We start from the raw sequence: 21,572 nt of genomic DNA, 5'->3' as shown, positions 1-21,572 counted from the left end.
AGACTGCAGGCTCTAAGAGAGCTGGGGCTGTGCCTTTTGCGCTTTGCTTCTGGTATATTTCCCACCTTAGGGTCCTTTTATGGGCTGAACTGTGCTCACCCACCCACCCCCAAAATCATACGTTGAAGCTCTAACCACCCTCCTCACATTCCTCAGAATGTGACTTTATTTGTAGACAGGGACTTTAAATCACCCCACCCAGACCCTGGACCCGCTCATGGTATGCTGTGGCCAGCCTCCCATGGGAACTGGGGTTAGGGAAGTAACGCGGCTGGCCCTAATGCTGACCAGAGATGACCAGGGCAGAGATGAGCCCTACCAGGGATGGTGTTGTCCAACAGAAATCCCAGAAATCCACCAACAAACATGCCCGTGGTCAGCAGCACCTGGATGACTTGATCCAGCTGAAGAATCCCTACAGTGGAGGCAAAAGTGACAGGGATTACAAAATGGGCAGAGGATCTTGACAGAGACTTTGCTAAAGAAGATGTCCAGATGACCAACGAGTACATGAAAGGTGTTCAGCATCACTGACAGCAGGGAAATGCAAATCAAAACCACAGTGAGATAGTCATCTCACACCTGTGAGGATGGCTTTTCCCAAAAAGAACTGAGAAGTGTTGGCAAGGGTGTGGAAAAATAGAAACCCTTATGCATCATTGATGGGCCTGTAAATTAGTGCAGCCGTATGGAAAACAGCATGGATGTTCCTTAAAAAATTAAAAACAGAACTACCATTCAGTTCAGTCACTCAGTCGTGTCCGACTCTTTGCAACCCCATGAACTGCAGCACACCAGGCCTCCCTGTCCATCATTATGACCCAACAATTCCACTTCTGGGTATTTATTCAAAGAAAATGAAAACACCAACTCAACAAGACACATGCACAGCCACATTCACAGTAGCATTATTTACAACAGCCAAGATATCGAAACAACCTAAGTGTTCATCAGTGGATGAGCAACTAAAGAAAATGTGTATGTTTACAATGGATATTATCCAGCCATAAGGAAAAGAATGCAATGTCGCTATTTACACAACATGGATAGACCTTGAGGGCACTGTGCTGTGAAATAAATCAGAGAGAGAAAAACAAATATGTATGATCTCACTTATTATATGTAGACTCTTAAAAAAAAAAAAAAAAACTCAGAAAAAGAGATCAGATTTGCAGTTACCAGAAGCGGGAAGTGGGAGAAGGAGGTGCTGGAGGAAGGTGATCAAAAGGTACACACTTCCGGTTATGAGATAAGGATGAGCAGTGTAATGTACAGCATGAAAACTATGGTTAATGCTGCTGTACGTCAACCACACAGTTCTTAACAGAATAAACCCTAAGAGTTCTCACTACAAGGAGAAATGTTTTTCTTTTTCCCCCCACTTCTTTTTATTGTATCCATATGAGATGATGGGTTTTAACTAGACTTATTTTGGTAATCATTTCATAATGGATGTACATCAAAACTTTATGCTGTATACCTGGAATCATACAGTGATGTATGCCAGTTATATCTCAAAAAAACTGGAAATAAGTAATGGCGATGTAATGTACAACATGGTGACTATAGTTAATTTAAAAGAAGTGACAGGAATTGCCAGGAACCAAGGGCCCCACCGGCTCTGCTCCTGGAATGGTCACAAGTCTAGAGGATGGAGAATCACCTGTGCGGAGCCTCTCTGGGTTCTTGTTCACCCAGTTGGGAATGGCAAGCCCACAGAAGATGGAGAAGCCGAAGATGAAGAGGTTTCTGGATGAGTTCAAGTCCACGTACTGCAAGAGAGAGGCCCGGAGCCATCAGCACCTATACTGAACACCAAGCACCCCTCTAAAGTGCCCCTGTTCGCCCATCACTGGAGGCTGGAGGGGGAGGTTGGATTCAGAGGGCACAGGCTCTGGGTCAAGTCCCAACTCCCCCTTGACCCTGAGAGCTGAGTGGTTTGGATAATTCAATACAAACGGATCCAATTTTGTTTTTCAGAAGTTTGTATGTTCCTGGTTACTTCCCTCCATTTGGGGCCGGTGCATTTGCTGGGACTAGAGGATGCCCTTCTCCCTTGTCCCCGGGCTGTTCCATTCATCTCCATCCCCATGGGCTCCTCTCAGGAGATGCAATGCTGCTGCTTTTCCAAGGGTGCCTTGCCTCACCTGGAGATTGGAAATCCCCACGGCAGTGATGACCCCGAACATCACCAGGAACATGCCTCCGATCACGGGTGTCGGGATGGTGGCAAATGCAGCCCCGATCTTCCCAAATATGCCCATGAGGAGCAGCACGCAGCCCGCAGCGACAATCACCATCCTGCTTCCTACCTGCAGCACGCGGGGAGAAGGGATACAGATGGTGGCTGAGCTCCAACCAGGCCACATGCCCTGGAGACCTCCGCACTCTTCCTGGGGGATCACACACAACAGCTCCAGGGGACCTGCAGGAGGAGCCCCCTCTACTTCTCATGGGGCTAGGGAAAGGATGAGGGTGTGATCTTGGGTCCCAGCCTCTGCCCTCACCTCTCCTCTCTGCTGCTCTCATACCTATCTTCAAGTCCTGACTCCAGTGCTCCTTCTCTGGGCAGCTTTTTGTGAAGAAGTGGCAAGAAGTCTCTTTTGGGAAGGAGTGGCCCAATGCTTAAGAATGGAGTTTGAGAGCCAGTTCCAACTCTGCCTCTAACTAGCTGTGCTTTTTATGCATGTTATCTAACCTCTCCAAATATCAGCCTTCAAATTTACCAGGTGGAATTAATAATACTTACTTCACAAGCTTATTATAGGAGGCCAGCATTACCCTGGCAGTACCAAAGCCAGATAAGGACACTACAAGGAAAGAACGTACAGGTGAACCTTGAATAATGATTTGGAACTGCGTAGGTTCCTTTACCGGAGAAGGCAATGGCAACCTACTCCAGTACTCTTGCCTGGAAAATCCCATGGACGGAGGAGCCTAGTAGGCTGCAGTCCATGGGGTCCCTGAGGGTCGGACACGACTGAGTGACTTCCCTTTCACTTTTCCCTTTCATGCATTGGAGAAGGAAATGGCAACCCACTCCAGTGTTCTTGCCTGGAGAATCCCAGGGATGGGGGAGCCTGGTGGGCTGCCGTCTATGGGATTGCATAGAGTCGGACATGACTGAAGCGACTTAGCAGTAGCAGCAGGTTCCTTTACATGCAGATATTTTTCAACAGTAAACACAGCAGCACTAAACAATCCATGGTAGGCTGAATCTGTGAATGTGGAACCACGGATATGATGGAACCACGGATATGGAGCGACCACATGTACAAAGATCCAACTGTACGTTATGCAAGGGTTTTTGGTTGTGAGGAGGGTTGGTGCACCTAATCCCACCCCATTTCCCATATTGTTCTAGGGTCAACTGTACAGACCAATATCTTTGATGAATATAGATACAAAAACTATCAACAAAATATTAGCAGACCAAATTTAACAGCACATTAAAAGGATCATACACTATGATCAAGTGGGATTTATCTCTGGAATGCCAGGATGTCTTGACATATGCAAATCAATAAATGTGATACACCACATTAATAGAATGAAAGATAAAAATATCTGATCATCTCAACAGATGCAGAAAAAGCACTGGACAGAATGGAACATCCTTTCTTGATTAAAAAAAGACTTTCAACAAGTCAAATATAGAAAGAATGTAGCTAAAGGCAAATGTAAAAAGCCCACAACTCACATCATGCTCAAGGCTGAAAGGTGGGAAACTTTTCTTCTACGATCAGATCAGAACCAAGACTAGGGTGACACTCTCACCACTCCTATTCCACACATTACTGGAAGTCCACAGCTATAGGAACCAGGTAACATAAAGAAATAAAAGGCATCCAAATGAAAAAGGTAGGAGTAAAATTATATTTGCAGATGATATGATCTCATATGTAGAAAATCCTAAGACTGCACTAAGAAATTGTTAGAACTAATCAGTGAATTCAGTAAAGTTACAGGATAGAAAATCAATGTACAGAAATGCCACATTCTACACTAATAATAAAACATCTGAAAAAGAAATAAAACATACCCGTTCATAATAGCATCAAAAACAATAAAATATTTAAAGATGAATTTAAACAAGGAGGTGGAAACTATAAGACTTTGAGGAAAGAAAATGAAGAAGACACAAATAAATGCAAAGGTATATTATGTCATGACTTGAAGAGTTAGTATTGCTAACTGTCCATATTACTGAAGCCATCTATGGATTCAATGCAATCCCTATCAAATTTTCAACAGCATTTCCACAGGAATAGAAAAAAAATCCTAAATGCTTACATATAGTAGTATAGTGTCAGTTGTTCAGTTGTGTCCACTCTTTGCAACCCCATGGACTGTAGCCCACCAGGACCCTCTTTCCATGGAATTCTCCAGGCAAGACTACTGGAGTGGGTAGCCATTCCCTTCTCCAGGGAATCTTCCCAACCCAGGGATCAAAGCCAGATCTCCTGCATTGCAGGGGGATTCTTTATCATCTGAACCACCAGGGAAGCCCCTAAAATGCTTATGTAAGCACTGCTGATGCTAAGCCGCTCAGTCATGTCTGACTCTTAGCGACCCCATGGACTGCAGCCCACCAGGCTCCTCCATCCATGGGATTTTCCAGGCAAGAGTACTGGAGTGGGGTGCCATTGCCTTCTCCGTATGTAAGCACAAGAGATGCCAAATAGATAAAGCAATTCTGAAAAAGAAAAATAAAGCTGGAAGCATCTCAATTCCTGATTTTAAACTATACTACAAAACTATAGTAATCAAAACAGTATGGTGCTTGCATAAAAACAGACACATACACCAAGGGGACAGAATTGAGAGCCCAGAAATAAGTCCATGCATATATGGGCAATGTTTGACAGGGCTTCCCAGGGTGCAAGCTTCATCCCTGGTCATGGAAGGAACATCCCACATGCCATGTGGCCCAGCCAAAATGTAAAAAAAAAAAACAAATGAACAAAAACATTAAAATGATACTCCAGGGTAGTTTGTTTTGTAGGAATAAAAAGCTCTGGAGATCTGTTGCACAGCATTGTGGGTGGATACACTTACTAGTACTGAACTATACACTTCAAAAATATTAAGATGGTAGATTTTATGTTATGTGTCTTCTACCACAATGTTTAAAAATTTTAAAATACTCCAATGTCAACAACTTGAAGTCTGTTAATGCAGTGATAGAGTAGCAGAATTCACCTTTGCTTATTTCTCTTCCCAGCTTAAGAGCACATTGACCACTGACTGCCACCTGGTGGCTGGTGCAGGTTGACACGCCCAGCGAGGACCAGCAGTGGCACAACCAGGGCACCAGTCCCGTCCTCTGGCCACATGGAGTGTGAAGGGCATGCCCCCGCTATTCAGGGCCTAACAAAACACGGTCCACTGGAGAAGGGCGTGGCAAACCACTTCAGTATTCTTGCCTTGAGAAGACCATGAGCACAGTTTATTTAACTGAGTTTATAAGAAAACATGTGATAAGAATTTACTACATCAGCAGGCCTCCCTTGCCTGCCCACGGCAGCTCTTAAAGTTATCCTATATTAATAAAGCTACTTCTTGCCCATCAAAAAAAAAAAAAAAAAGAATTTACCACATCAAAGGAAACTTCTGTTTTGTTTACAAGCCTAACAATGAACTGTGGGAACTAAGCATGAATCTAAGCACAATGAATCAACTTTCAGGTTCAACCAACGCCCTTTGGATACATTGATGATCTCATGAATGGCAGGTCATCCCAAATCCTACCACCACAGAATTAACCATGCAGCCCTGGGTCTCTTTTGGTCTCAGGACTGACATCTGGGGTGGTGTGACATCCCATCACACCCTAGAGAAGTGATGGGAAGCCTCTGACCAACCTAATTCCTTCCCCCACACCTCCACTTGTCCCCCACTTCCCACCCCACCAACTAGGAGAGAACCAAAAACTAGTGAAGGCAAAGGAGAAAAGGAAAGATATACCCATCTGAATGCAGAGTTCCAAAGAATAGCAAGGAGAGATACGAAAGCCTTCCTAAGTGAACAAGGCAAACCAATACAGGAAAACAAAAGAATGGGAAAGACTAAAGGCAATGGCACCCCATCCAGTACTCTTGTCTGGAAAATCCCATGGATGGAGGAGCCTGGTGGGCTGCAGTCCATGGGGTCGCTAACAGTCGGACACGACTGAGTGACCTCCCTTTCACTTTTCCCTTTCATGCATTGGAGAAGGAAATGGCAACCCAATCCAGTGTTGTTGCCTGGAGAATCCCAGGGATGGGGGAGCCTGGTGGGCTGCCGTCTATGGGATTGCATAGAGTCAGACACGACTGAAGTGACTTAGCAGCAACAGCAGCAGAGATCTCTTCAAGAAAATTGGAGATACTAAGGGAACATTTCATGCAAAGGTGGGCACAATAAAGGACAGTAGGGATCTAATAGACACAGAAGATATTAAGAAGAGGTGGCGAGCATACACAGATCTATACAAAAAATAACTTAATGGCCCAGATAACCACAATGCTGTGATCATTCATCTGGAGCCAGACATCTTGGAGTGTGAAGTCAAGTGGTCCTTAGGAAGCATCACTGTGAACAAAGCTAGGGGAGGTGAAGGAATTCCAGCTGAGCTATTTCAAATCCTAAAAGATGAAGCTGTGAAAGTGCTGCACTCAATATGTCAATATTTGGAAAACTCAGCAGTGGCCACAGGACTGAAAAAGTTCAGTTTTCATTCCAATCCCAAAGAAGGGCAACGCCAAAGAATGTTCAAACTACTGCACAATTGCACTCATTTCACATGCTGGCAAAGTAATGCTCAAAATTCTCTATGCCAGGTTTCAACAACAGTATGTGAACCGTGACCTTCCAGATACACAAGCTGGATTTAGAAAAGACAGAGGAACAAGAAATCAAATTGCCAACATCCACTGGATCACAGAAAAAGCACGTAAAACCCAGAAAAACATTTATTTCTGCTTCAATGACTATGCTAAAGCCTTTGACTGCGTGGATCACAACAAACTGGAAAATTCTTAAAGAGACAGAAATATCAGACCACCTTACCTTCCTCCTGAGAAACCGGTATGCAGGTCAAGAAGCAGCAGTTAGAACTGGACATGGAAAAATGGACTAGTCCCAAATTGGGAAAGGAGTACATCAAGGCTGTATATTGTCACCCTGCTTATTTAACTTATATGCAGAGCACATGATGCGAAATGCTGGACTGGATGAAGCAAAAGCTGGAATCAAGATTGCCGGGAGAAATATCAATAACCTCAGATACACAGATGACACCACCTTATTGCAGAGAGCAAAGAGGAATTAAAGAGCCTCTTGATGAAAGCGAAAGAGGAGAGTGGAAAAGCTGGCTTAAAACTTAACATTCAAAAAACAAAGATCATGGCATCTGGTCCCATCACGTCATGGCAAATAGATGGGGAAACAATGGAAACAAGGGCAGACTTTATTTTCTTGGACTCCAAAATCACTGCAGATGGTGACTGCAGCCATGAAATTAAAACATGCTTGCACCTTGGAAGAAAATCTATGGCCAACCTAGATAGCATATTAAAAAGCAGAGACATTATTTTGTCCACAAAAGTCTGTCTAGTCAAAGCTATGGTTTTTCTAGTAGTCACATATGGATGTGAGAGTTGGATCATAAAGAAGGCTGAACACCAAAGAACTGATGCTTTTGAACCATGGTGTTGGAGAAGACTCTTGAGAGTCCCTTGGATTGCAAGGAGATCAAACCAGTCCATCCTAAAGGAAATTAACTCTGAATATTCATTAGAAGGGCTGATGCTGAAGCTGAAGCTCCCATACTTTGGCCACCTGATGCGAAGAGCTGACTCATTAGAAAAGACCCTGATGCTGGGAAAGACTGAAGACAGGAGGAGAAGGGGACGACAGAGGATGAGATGGTAGGATGGCATCACTGACTCAATGGACATGAGTTTGAGCAAACTCTGGGAGATGGTGAAGGACAGGGAGGCCTGGCATGCTGCAGTCCATGGGGTCACAAAGAGTCGGGCACGACTGAGCAACTGTCATCCTGCTTATTTAACTTATATGCAGAGTACATCATGAGAAATGCTGGGCTGGATAAAGCACAAGCTGGAATCAAGATTGCCAGGAGAAGTATCAATAACCTCATATGTAGATGACACCACCCTTATGGTGAAGGGGAAGAACTAAAAAGCCTCTTGATGAAAGTGAAAGAGGAGAGTGAAAAAGTTGGCTTGAAACTCAACATTCAGAAAACTAAGATCATGGCCTCCGGTCCCATCACTTCATGGCAAATAGATGGGAAATCAATGGAAACAGTGACAGATTTTATTTTCTTGGGCTCCAAAATCACTGCAGATGGTGGCTGCAGCCATGAAATTAAAAGATGCTTGCTCCTTGGAAGAAAATCTATGACCAACCTAGACAGCATATTAAAAAGCAGAGACAGAACTTCACCAACAAAGGTCTGTCTAGTCAAAGCTATGGTTTTTCCAGTAGTCACGTATGGATGTGAGATTTGGACTAAAGAAAGCTGAGCGCTGAAGAATTGATGCTTTTGAACTGTGGTGTTGGAGAAGACTCTTGAGAGTCCCTTGGACGGCAAGGAGATCCAACCAGTCAATCTTAAAAGAAATCAGTCCTGAATCTTCACTGGAAGGACTGATACTGAAGCTGAAACTCCAATATTTTGGCCACCTGATGGGAAGAACCGACTCATTGGAAAAGACCCCAATGTTGGGAAAGATTGAAGGCAGGAGGAGAAGGCGATGACAGTGGATGAGATGTGTGGATGGCATCACCTACTCAATGGACATCACAGACTCGATGGACATGACTTTGAGTAAACTCTTGGAGTTGGTGATGGACAGGGAGGCCTGGCGTGCTGCAGTCCATGGGGTCACAAAGATTCGGACACAACTGAGCAACTGGACTGAACTGAACTGTAGTCCACGGGGTCACAATGGGTAGGATACAACTGAGCAACTGAACAACTCGATTTGCAGCCTGCTCATGTACCTTTCTTCCCCCCTCCTTCCTTCTACTCTAAACAGCCTTAATTTAGAAATTATACATCAAAAATTTTTTGTCCCATTTATTGAGTATAATTTTCTGTTCTGCATGATATTTGCTTCCTTTAGCAGGAAAAATAGTTGCTGCCTTTTACTCATGTAGCCCATTCCTGTTATATTTCTGTGTGGGTCAGTGGTCCTCACATGGAAAAACATTCCTTTCACTTGCACTAAGGGTTTGGAAACTTTGGGAAAATACCCAGGCTTCCATGGTGTCAATTGCTCCAGGGCTGGGTTCTGGCTCTGCTGTTGCTCACGCGTTTTAGCTCTCACTGTGGGCCCGAGGCCATGCAGATACAGAGGTGGATAGGTCTGAGGGCACGATCAGAAAATGCAGCGAGGGGAAATGAGTAGCGGGCTCTGGATTCTCCAAAGCTGACTTCACTTGTTCTGGGAAACACCACACCTCTGCACTGAAGCAGACAGGAAAGCAACATCGTAATAATATTCTTTTCTAAGCCTTCTTAGAAAGCACCCTCTTGAAGAGTTCGTGCTGAACTTATGGGGCTTTCCTGTGGAAAATGGGAGCCCAGAAGAGATTTTAAGTAGGAACTAATTTAATTGGGTTCTAGAAAGATCCTTGGGCAGCCAGGTGGCAGCTAGATGAGAGATGGGCAAGATCCTGGGAAGAGATAGTTAGGGATGCTGCCATGTTCAGGTGAGAGATGATTGATCAAGCTGTGGTCCTGCTTGGAGAAAAGAGGACAGGAGGGCCACAGGCACACAGAGAAGACAGAATCCACTGTGAGGGGTGCAGGTCAGAGATGATAAGGATGCCCTGGGTGAATCTACAGGACAAGGTTTACAATGAGGAGAGGTAAGATGGGGGCATGGGCTGAACATCAGAGGCCATGCTGAGTGAGAGGCACCCTTGGGACACGCAGGCACAGGTGACCACAGCCAAGAAGGTCAGAACAGTAGCAGAATAATGGCTCCTCAGATATGTCCACATCCTGATCCCAAACTCACACGGCAAAGGGGACTTAAGGATTTTTTTTTTTTATTACCCCGCCCGCCCGCCCGCGCGATGACCTCACACGCACCCCCCCTTACTCGCCGACGTCGGGACTTAAGGATTTTGAGATAGAGAGAGTATCCTGAATTACCCAGGTGGCCCAATCTAATTACACATACCCACATAAGCAGATAGTCTTTCCCAGGTGTAGTCAAAGGGAGACGTGACAAGGGAAGAAAGGTCAAAGAGATGCAATGTTGCTGGCTTTAAGATGGGGGAAAGAGGCCATAGCCAAGGATGTGGGGAGCCTCTAGATGATGGAAAAAGCAAGGCGATGGATTCTCCCCTGGAGCCTCCAGGCAGGAACGTAGCCCCGCTAATAACTTTACTGTAGTCCTGTGAGACCTGTGTTGGAGTTCTGACCTCCAGATAGGTAAGATAATACATTTGGGTTATTGAAAGCCATTATGTTTGTGGTAATTTGTTGCAGCGACAATAAGAGACTAAGACATGGATGACAGATCCAGGTACTTAGCCTGCATACCCATCACCCACCCCTGCCACACACACATACCCGTGGACCACTGTCTTCAGCCTTACCCTGGTGATGCCCAGTGCGCCCACATTCTCGCTGTAGGAGGTGGTGCCATTCCCTGTCCCCCAGGCCCCTGCCAGCAGGCAGCCCAGGCCCTCGATGCCGATGCCTCGGTTGATGGCATGCTTTGGAGGGGGTGGTGCCCCAACCAGGCGGGCACAGGCATGATAATCGCCTATTGACTCCACCATTGAGGAGATTACCGCTGCGATGATCCCAAAGACCCCAGCCAGGCTGACGGTGGGGAGGCCCCACTGTCCTGAAAATGCAATGCAGAGGGAATATTAACCCAGAAGACAACAGGTTACTGGACCCCAAATAATTTCTTTCCGAGAGGATTCTCCGGAAGGCTTTAAAAGCTGGGCAACACGTCTTCCAGCCCCACAACTGTCCTGAGACTTTGTCTTGAACCCCTGCCTCACCCGTGCCTCCCTGGGGGTGGGTCCCATGCCCTGACCTTGGGGTCACAGTGCGCACAAAGAACCAGCAACCCAGCCTTTTCCCAGGAAGGCCCTGAAGCATTCTGAAGTCCAGATACTTACTCAGGGAGGCCGTAGCTCCCTAGCCCCCGAGGCCACCCCTGCCCATCACCACTGAAGCGTGCTTATTCACACAACCTGAGCCAAGAACTGCAGGGAAAGGAGACCAGAAGAGGCCTAAGTGATGGCCTTGACCTCCAACCCAGAAATGTTCTCATTCAGTCCCGAGCCTCCCTTGTGAGGGACCCACCGAGTCCAGGAGGAGCCCCAGATGCTGGCTAGAGGTCGGGGTTCCTCTGTGCTTTTCCCAACACAGGCTGTTGTCAGATCCCTTGGAGAAGATTCTCCCCCCACCCCCTGGCTCTATTCACCACCTGCTCTGGTGCCCTGAGCCCCATGGACAGACCTAGGAAGCGTGTGTCCCAGGCAACAAGGGCCCAGTCTGCTCATTACCTGGGTAAGGGAAGCGAAACCACGGAGCCTGGCTCAGGACGCTGCCTTTGGTGTCAGTGCGGGCCAGGTACCCGTAGGCTGTGGGTGCTGAAGGGAGGGCGTCGGTGACTGTGAGCACAAAGCAGAGCAGCCACGAGATGCAGAGCCCCAGCAGTACCTGCGGAAGGGAGGTGCCCTTCACACCTGGTCCCACTCCCTGCCCCTGTCCACACCTCCCAGCAAGGTTGGGCAAAAGAGAGAATTCAGGAAAGCTCTTCAAAATGAGGAAGTGTTGGATTAGGAACCCTCCCAGTGACAACAGAAATCTGTGTGTCAGGGGATAAGTAACACAGTAAAGGAACACAGACAGTAAACCAAAGGGAGACCTTATGCCAGGTAAAGGCCGAAATGTCCAGCATAGTAGACAAGGCCTGGGTCAGAAGGACTGCAAGCTGACTCCCTTTCTACTGTTTGCTGGTCACATGACTTGCTTCAAACTCCTTGAGCCTGAGTTTGCTCATCTGTACAATGGAATTTCAGCCATTGCTCTGCAGAGCCTGAAGCAGGATTTCTTAAAGTGGGGTCCTCAGATGTATTGATTTATAATCTCTGGTGGTAGAACTCCAGACATCTGTATTTTTAGCAATGTTCCCAAGTGAATCTTATGCACACTGACTTCTGAACCACTGGCCTACAGGGTTGTGGAAGGATCAATGAGATCATTACATGGAAGTTTCTTTTTTATAATGCAGAATGTAGGTCATAGGTGAATCAAACCTGAAAACACCTTTATGGGGTTGCCAACTGTGCCTGCTTGACAGATTGGAACAAATTCAACAGAGAAGGCTCTGAAAAAGGAGGCACCATCTGAATCATCCAGGAACCAACGAGAAAGAACCTAAGCATCTTGGCCCTTCGTTTTGCACCCATAGTGGTGATTCTGGCTACCTCCCCCAGGGCCATGCCCTGAGGACGTCCCGGGAAACATGAGGAAGCTGTCCCACACTGGCGACCACTGTGGCAACCTGGGGAAAGCACTCTGCTCCCGCAGGAGAGAAGCATTGAGGGAGGAGCTGTAGGGCATTAAGCCAATGCTCCCACCACCCATGGGCAGGGTGGGGAGGAGCAGTTAGGGGAGGCCGAGGAGGAGAGGCCACTGCAGGTAGAGAGCATTTGACTTGAGGCCCATCTGGGTGAGCAAGAGGCTGCCCCTCACTCTCCAGGTGAGTCAGCTAAGAATGGCAGTGGGTGGGGAGTGCTTCTTACAGGGAAGATCTGAAACAGGTAGAACTTAGAGGTGTGAGACTTCTTCTCTTGTCCATAAACGGGCACGGGCACTGCGATGTTTTTCAGGTACTGAGAAAACAGCACGATGAGGAAGATGGTCCTGAAACAGAAACAAACCACACCCAACCTGGTGAGCTGGGGCTCATCCAGAGCGAGGATCCAGGAAGCTGGGCCACCATGTGCCTCTGGGTCTGGGGAGCAGGGGCTGTGCTAGGCAGGTCCTCATCTAGGCCCTGCTCTGCATCCTGCCAGCTGGGAACAGGTGGGCGGGCCCTTTCAGAGGCTGCCGGTGGCTGAAGAGGAGGAGTGGGCAGAGGACTACTATTCCTTGGGACCTGAGAAATGAGCATGACAGCTGCATAGATCCAGACTGGAGCCACTGAGGCCAGGGTCAAAGCCCATGTGAATGAACACATCCATCTGTTGTTGCCAAATTCCTCCAAAGCTCTGTTTAAATATTGAGAGCCTCTTCCCTACCCCACTCCTAAGCCTTCCTGACACTCTTCCCCTGCCCTCTCCATCCCCCACAAGCTGGCTGTCACTGCCCCATTCCCTGAACAACCTTGACACTCTGGGACCCTCATCAGTGTCTCCTGGTATCACAGGTACTTGGACTCAAGTCTTAACCCTCCGCTAAACTACCAAATGCTTGAGAGCTGGGCTATGTCTCTGTACCCTTCCCAGGAGCTGGAAGTGTACAAATATTTGCTCAGTGAAAACCTAGGAGGCAAGGGACATGTAGCATCAGCCATCTGTGAACCCTGCACTAAGTATGTTTAGACACTGCCTGTGATGAACTCATTGTCTGTGAGGACTAATAACAAATAAATAGTAATAGTACATTCTAAATTGCCATTTCACTGCTTTTTGAGGTATTATAATGTACATGACCTAGAAAGCCTCTTGATGAGGGTGAAAGAGGAGAATGAACGTCAGCTTAAAACTCAATATTAAAAAAATTAAGATCATGTCATCTGGTCCCATCACTTCATGGCAAATAGAAGGGGGAAATGTGGAAGCAGTGACAGATTTCCTCTTCTTGGGCTCTAAAATCACTTCAGATGGTGACTGCAAGCCATGAAATTAGAAGACAATTGCTTCTTGGCAGGAGAGCTATGACAAAACTAGACAGTATGTTAAAACACAAAGACATCATTTTGCTGACAAAGGTCCATCTAGTCCAAGCTATGGTCTTTCCCATAGTCATGTATGGATGTGAGAGCTGGACAATAAAAAAGGCAGAGTGCTGAAGAATTGATGCTTTCGAACTGTGGTGTTGAAGAAGACTCTTGAGAGTCCCTTGGAAAGCAAGATCAAACCAGTCAATCTTAAAGGAAATCTACCCTGAATACTCTTTGGAAGGACTGATGCTGAAGCTGAAGCTCCAGTACTTTGGCCACCTGATGCGAACAGCTGACTCATTGGAAAAGACCCTGACATGGGAAAGATTGAAGGCAGAAGGAGAAGAGGGTAACAGAGGATGACATGGTTGGATGGCATCATCTATTCAATGGACATGACCTTGGGCAAACTCCAGGAGATGGTGAGATATACAGGGAACCCTGGCAGGTTGCAGTCCATGGGGTCACGAAGAGTCCAACACAACTTCGCCACTGAACAACAAAAAGTGTTCATGAAAGTACTTGTAAAACACCTGAGCTTGCCAGTATCCAGGACTCACTCTTTTAACTGGGTAACCTTCCTCTAGAGGGAACTCAAATGGCCCTCCCACCCAGGAGGGTACTTACGTGGCAGCAATCCCCCAGTGGATCCCGGCGTTGTCACCCGCAGAATCGAAGAGAGGCAGGGCCATCAGGGAGATTGTGGGAGCAATGGTCAAGGGGCCGATGAAGCGCATGAGGAAGCCAATGAGGCCTGAGAAGCCCACCAGCATCTGGACACAGGAGGCAACCAAGACGGCTCCCTGCAGCTGAAGAGGAAGAGTGGGGCTCATCGACTGAGAGCCGGCCCGCAGCGGGGCGGAGCCTGCGGAGGGGCGGGGCCTGCGGCGGGGCGGGTCCTCAGCCCAGCCCAGGCCACCGGGATCCGTGGTACCTTCAGAGGCAGGGCAGGGGACAGAGCTGGACCCTAAGGGAACCAATGGAAGGCGAGCTCTGACCTCATTCCTCTCTCCAGTCCTCTATTGCCAACTGTCTGTTGGACATTTTCACCTTATGTGAAGTTTTTCAGAAAGTAGACTGCAAGGTTATCATGGTGATAATGCTGGTGACTTGTAATACTGGTGTTACCCAGTAGTGTATGACCATCTTGCTGCTTTACTTTTCTCTGTTTTCCTACTTTCTGACTCAGAGGCTGCCAAAGGGGACAGAGAGTGAATTGTTGAGGTTCTGTGGGCTGTCCAGGCTCAGTCAAAACTTTTCCAGACAAGATGGGAACAAATGAGCTTGCCCATGTTCTAATTAAACTCCATGGGCAGGCCCTGAAATTTGTATTTTGTACAATTTGGACTTGTCATGAAATATTCTTCTTTTGATTTTTTTCAACCATTTAAAATATAAAATCATTTTTAGCTTGCGGGCCATTCAAAAAAACAAACAGAAGACAGGCAACCGGCCAGATTTGGCGCATAGGCTGTAGTTTGCCAACCCCTGAGCTATGGGACTCACTGAGTTTATTTCTCTTTTTTCACTTTACTTATTTGGGTGTTATACTGTCTTTTTTATCCCTTGCTTTGAAGTCTGATTTCCCAGAAAAGAAAGAAGTCTGATTCCTGCTTTCTTTTGATTAGTGTTAATATAGTATATTCCTCTCCATCTATTTACTTTTAATCTACATGTATCTTTATATTTAAAGTAGGTTTCTAGAGAAAGACAAATATAATATGATATCACTTATATATAGATCTTTTTTAAAAGGGTACAAATGAACTTATTTACAAAACAGAAATAGAGTCACAGATGTAGCAGACAAACTTATGGTTATCAGGGGATAAGAGATCCCCTGATAGGGGCGGGGGAAATTAGAAGACTGAGGATGACATATACACACTACTATATATAAAACAGATAACTAATAAAGACCTGCTGTATAGCATGGGGAACACGACTCAGTACTCTGTAATGGTCTGTACATAAGGAGTGGATGTATGTATAACTGATTCACTTTGCTGTGCATCTGAAACTAACACAACACTGTAAATCAACTCTACTCCAATAAAATTGTTTAATTATCAAAGTAGGGTTCATCTGGACAACATACAGTGGGGTCTTATTTTTTTATCCACTCTGACAATCTCTGGTCTTTTAATCAGTGCCTTTGAGCAATGATGTTCAAAGTAATTATTGATCTAGTTGGATTAATATCCACCATATCCATTACTATTTTCTATTTGTTGCCCTTGGTCTTCATTTCTTTTTTTGTCTTCTACTCTTTTTCTGCCTTTGGTGGTTTTAACTGATATTTTTATTTTTTCTTTCTTTCTTTTTTTTTTATTTAATTTTATTTTTAAACTTTACAATATTGTATTAGTTTTGCCAAATATCGAAATGAATCTGCCACAGGTATACCTGTGTTCCCCATCCTGAACCCTCCTCCCTCCTCCCTCCCCATACCATCCCTCTGGGTCGTCCCAGTGCACCAGCCCCAAGCATCCAGTATCGTGCATCGAACCTGGACTGGTGACTCGTTTCATACATGATATTATACATGTTTCAATGCCATTCTCCAAAATCTCCTCACCCTCTCCCTCTCCCACAGAGTCCATAAGACTGATCTATACATCAATGTCTCTTTTGCTGTCTCGTACACAGGGTTATTGTTACCATCTTTCTAAATTCCATATATATGCGTTAGTATACTGTATTGGTGTTTTTCTTTCTGGCTTACTTCACTCTGTATAATAGGTTCCAGTTTCATCCATCTCATTAGAACTGATTCAAGTGTATTCTTTTTAATGGCTGAGTAATACTCCATTATGTATATGTACCACACCTTTCTTATCCATTCATCTGCTGATGGGCATCTAGGTTGCTTCCATGTCCTGGCTATTATAAACAGTGCTGCGATGAACATTGGGGTACACGTGTCTCTTTCCCTTCTGGTTTCCTCAGTGTGTATGCCCAGCAGTGGGATTGCTAACTGATATTTGTATATGACTCCATTTTCTCTCCTTTCTTAGCATAACTATTATCCATTGTTTTCCCTTTAGTGGTTGCCCTAGAGTTTGCAATAAACATTTACAGTGAACTCAAGTCCACTTTCAAATAACACTATACCACTTTCTGAGTCGCATGAATAACTTATAGTAACAAAACAATCCTAATTTCTCCCACCTGGCCATTTTATCATTGCTGTCATTCATTTCACTTATAAATAAGCATACACAACTATATAAACTTTTTTAAACTACCATAATACCAGAAGGTGAAGTTGAAATTGGTCTAATGTGTTGAAACCTGAGCTTGCCATCTCTTTCCTACCACCATTTTCTTACAACATAATGACCATTTACCTGTCCTCTCTATTACTTCATATCTCCCAGAAAGAAATGACATGACTATTGGTCCTGTATATGCCTCACTTTCATTTGTGGCTACTATTGTGATGTAGAGTTGGACTGCTAACCATTGGTGGTTTCAAGACTTGAGATGTGTGTCAACAAATAAAACCCAGTGAAACATGGAAAAATCTACCTTGAATTCCAATAGGCTGGCTCAGTGAATTAAACCAATCCATTAATCAGTGAAAGGAAGTTGAAACTTGCAAAAACTTTCCCATGTTACAGCACTGGTGAAAAGCCCTGGACCAGCAGATGGAGCTAAAATACCACAGCTACAACTCCGGGTTTGTGCTCACTCTCAGACACTTGGAAGTGATGTGGGAAAGAAAGAGTGGAGGCTACTGTTCTGGATCCGCGCAAGAGGAACTTTAGAGCAGGGCCCTGTGCTTTAGAGCAGGGGTTGGCAAATTTTTTCTGTAACTGGTCAGATAGTAAACATTTCAGGTTTTGTGAGCCACATATAGTTTCTGTCACATATTCTTTTTTTAATTTTAAACAACTTAAAAACATAAAACCCAGGACTTCCCTGGCTGTCCAGCGGTTACAACTCCACCCTTCCATGTCAGGGGACAAAGGTTCAGTCCCACACACCAGGCAGCATGGTGTAGCCAATAATAAATAAATAAATAAGATGTAAAAACTATTCTTAATTGGTAAGGAGTAGAAAACAGATTGGGTAACTTCCCTGGTAACTCAGCTGGTAAGGAAACCACTTGCAATGCAGGCGACCCCAGTTTGATTCCTGGGTCAGGAAGAGCCCCTGGACAAGGGGTAGGCTACCCACTCCAGTATTCTTGGGCTTCCTGGTGTCTCAGACAGTACATAATCCACCTGCAATGCAGGAGAACTGGGTTCGATCCCTGGGTTGGGAAGATCCCCTGGAGGAGGGCATAGCAACCCACTCCAGTGTTCTTGCCAGGAGAATCCCCATGGACAGAGGAGCCTGGTTGGCTAAAGTCCACGGAGTCACAAAGGGTCAGACACGACTGAGCACAGCACAAAACAGATTACAGGCTAGATTTGGTCCAAGAGCCACAGCTTGCTGACTCTTGCTTTAGAGGACTCAGAAACACAAGAATAGTGAACGCACTAAAGAAACACGGTTATGTCTGTCGCTTGGGATCCTGTGTTCGGTGCAAGCTCAGCATGACCCACATCCCTAAACATCCTCTCACTACTAGTACTGTGTCCTCAGAACAAGGTAACTGCTTCTGACTATTACAGTGTTAGAGCAGCCACGTCATTAGAACACAGGAAGGATTGGAGCAACAGAAGAGCTCGGGCAGGAGAGGAGACAAATTAACTTGTTGGACCTTTCTTCTCAGATAGAACGAAGGCAAGAGATTCTTGTATAAGAAATTATAGTGCTTGGGTCTTCCCTGGTCCCTCAGTGACAAAGAATCCACTTGCCAGTGCAGGACACACGGGTTCCATCCCTGATCCAGGAAGATCCCACATGCCGCAGAGCAACTAAGCCCATGGGCCACAACTATTGAACCTGTGCTCTAGAGCCCGGGAGCTGCACCTACTGATCCACGTGCCTCACCCACTGAAGCCCAGGTACCCTGGAGCCCATGCTCCGAAACAAGAGAAGCCACTGAAAGGAGAAGCCCATGCACCACAACTAGAGAGTAGCCCCCGCTTGCCCATGTGCAGCGACGAAGAACCAGCCCAGCCAAAAGTAAGTTTTAAAAAAAGGAATTATAGTTCTCTGCCGGAAGCAGGAGCTCTGCCCGTGGCAAAGGTCATGAGGAAGGAGGCTCGGCATACGCAAAGGCGGGATCGAGCCTCAGGAGTCCCCCTGGAAATTCTCGAGCATCTACCCCCAAAACCAGAGTCTGCCTACTTTACTGCTTTGTGCTCTCACCTACACCTCTGACTTTATGGGGGGCTGTCCTGGGCGTGACAAGAGTGTTTTAGTTCACAACCCTGAGAGGCGTGAGATGTTCTAAACTGTCTAAATACAGATTCCTTTGAGCAGTTAAAAGATTGATTAGAAATTGTACTGGTGAAGGGTTTTTCACTTGTTGGGCCAATGTTTGCTGCTAAGTTTCCATATCCCTTACCTGCTGTGTCCCTACCAGTGTATTGATTAATATAATTGGTGTAAGTAGTAGCTTTAATGTTTGTAACCTTGGACCCTTGAGTTAATTCTTTTTCTTGTTATACTGCACCACACCTTTGCCCTATAGGAATGCAACTTTATCTAATGCTTTTGGAGGGTGGCGCCTGACTAATCACCTTTAAAGAAAAATAAGTTTTCTGAAGAAAGGGTCTTAAAATGTTAACAGGCCTCCAGGCCAAAAGATGATGCAAATCACCTAAACTTGTGCATATGATAAGTTTGCAGGAAGAAAGCCTGGCTTACTGCATGACTCTACCCCTTCCCCCATTATCCTCTATGCATAACTTAAGGTATAAAAACTATTTTGGAAAACAAAGTGCAGGCCTTGTTCACTGAAGCTTGGTCTCCCCATGTCATTCTTTCTCTCACCTTCTGGCTGAATTATTCAGCCTCTTTTCTCCACTGAATTTCCTCACTGAGCTATCCTTATTTAACCACTCTTTATATCTTTAATTAACATTTAAATAAGCTGTTGTTTCCTGATCGCTGATGCCCTCTCCCCTTTGAAACCCCTGACTCCACCAGGGCTGGACCCCGGCAGTTCTCAGTAAGTCTAAGTGAAAGGGAAATTGTGCCCCTGGCATCCAGAAGATCAGGGTAAAGAAACAGATGAAACAAAATTCATATTTTAAGGCAGACAAGAAAAAAAATTAAATATAAAAGATGATTGCTCCTTGGAAGAAAAGCTATAATAAACTTAGACAGTATATTAAAAAAGCAGAGACATTACTTTGCCAACAAAGGTCTGTGTAGTCAAAGCTGTGGTTTTTCCAGTCGTCATGTATGGATGTGAGAGCTGGACCATAAAGAAGGCTCAGCACCAAAGAATTGATACTTTTGAACTGTGGTGCTGGAAAAGACTCTTGAGAGTCCCTTGGACTGCAAAGAGATCAAACCAGGATATATAAAAGAAATAAATCCTGAATATTCATTGGAAAGGCTGATGCTGAAGCTGAAGCTCCAATCCTTTGGTCACCTGATGTGAAGAGCTGACGCACTGGAAAAGACCCTGATGCTGGGAAAGATTGGAGGCAGGAGGAGAAGGGGACGACAGAGGATGAGATGGTTGGATGGCATCACCAGCTCAATGGACATGAGTTTGAGCAAACTCTGGGTGATGGTGAAGGACATCCGGAAGCCTGCATGCTGCATTCCATGGGGTCGCAAAGAGTCAGACACAACTGAGCGACTGAACAACAACAACAACAAAGGAAGACAAGGAAAAAAACTAAATATTAAACTCCTTCTGTTTGTTTGGGCCTCCTCCCTCCCTAAAATGCAGTGTCCACCCACATTACACATTAACCGGAGCTCTTCAAAGATGGAAGGGCCAGATAAACTGTAAAGCAGTGTTGTTGTTTTTTTTTTCTTTCTTCTGATGTTAACAATGTAACTTCTTTAATTTTTTATTTATCTTTTAATTGAAGGATTAGTGCTTTACAGAATTGTGTTGGTTTCTGCCAAACATCAACATGAATCAGCCATAGGTATACATATGTTCCCTCCCTCTTGAACCTCTCTCCCATCTTCCTGCTCATCCCACCCCTCTAGGTTGTAGCAAGGTAACTTCTTGAAAGAATAGTGTTCTTTCTCAGCTCTGTTGGGAGTCATGGTGACCTGCTGCTCCCTTCTATGTGCTTACCTGGACAATGTATCCCTGGTGAACTCTACATGAAATATCAGTATGTCATTTTAACATATGATCCTTTTTCTCAAAAATGTATATGACTATGCCTTTGACTTCTAACAGGTGAAACAGTTCCCAGAGCTTCCTGACAATCTGCTCCCTGGGTTATAGTCCTCAGTTTGGCTCGAATAAAATCCCCCCCCCCTTTTTTTTTCTTAACTTGATAGTTAATTAAAATTTCCACTTCTTATTCTTTCAGTTCAGTTCAGTTCAGTTCAGTCGCTAAGTCATGTCCGACTCTTTGCGACCCCATGAATAGCAGCACGCCAGGCCTTCCTGTCCATCACCAACTCCTGGAGTTCACTCAGACTCACGTCCATCGAGTCAGTGATGCCATCCAGCCATCTCATCCTCTGTCGTCCCCTTCTCCTCCTGCCCCCAATCCTTCCCAGCATCAGAGTCTTTTCTAATGAGGCAACTCTTCGCAT

The 21,572-nt window shown here is 45.5% G+C and overlaps 1 protein-coding gene across 3 annotated transcripts in view; it reads right to left on the bottom strand.

The window, feature by feature from the left end:
• LOC113891173 (solute carrier family 23 member 1-like) overlaps positions 1–21,572 on the bottom strand; it is a 68,930-nt gene that overhangs the window by 4,100 nt on the left and 43,258 nt on the right. For all 3 annotated transcript variants that reach the window (XM_027538914.1, XM_027538915.1, XM_027538916.1), the window contains 7 exons: positions 14,562–14,743; positions 12,793–12,913; positions 11,548–11,704; positions 10,621–10,874; positions 2,148–2,312; positions 1,664–1,772; positions 320–415 (listed from right to left, as the gene is read on the bottom strand). In XM_027538914.1, the coding sequence (XP_027394715.1) occupies positions 320–415; positions 1,664–1,772; positions 2,148–2,312; positions 10,621–10,874; positions 11,548–11,704; positions 12,793–12,913; positions 14,562–14,743 (1,084 nt within the window). The remainder of the gene's footprint in view (positions 1–319; positions 416–1,663; positions 1,773–2,147; positions 2,313–10,620; positions 10,875–11,547; positions 11,705–12,792; positions 12,914–14,561; positions 14,744–21,572) is intronic.

This window comes from Bos indicus x Bos taurus, chromosome 4, assembly GCF_003369695.1.
Source record: "Bos indicus x Bos taurus breed Angus x Brahman F1 hybrid chromosome 4, Bos_hybrid_MaternalHap_v2.0, whole genome shotgun sequence".
NCBI lineage: Eukaryota > Metazoa > Chordata > Mammalia > Artiodactyla > Bovidae > Bos > Bos indicus x Bos taurus.
Note: the sequence above shows the minus strand (reverse complement) of the source record. Positions and strands in the feature narration are given on the sequence as shown.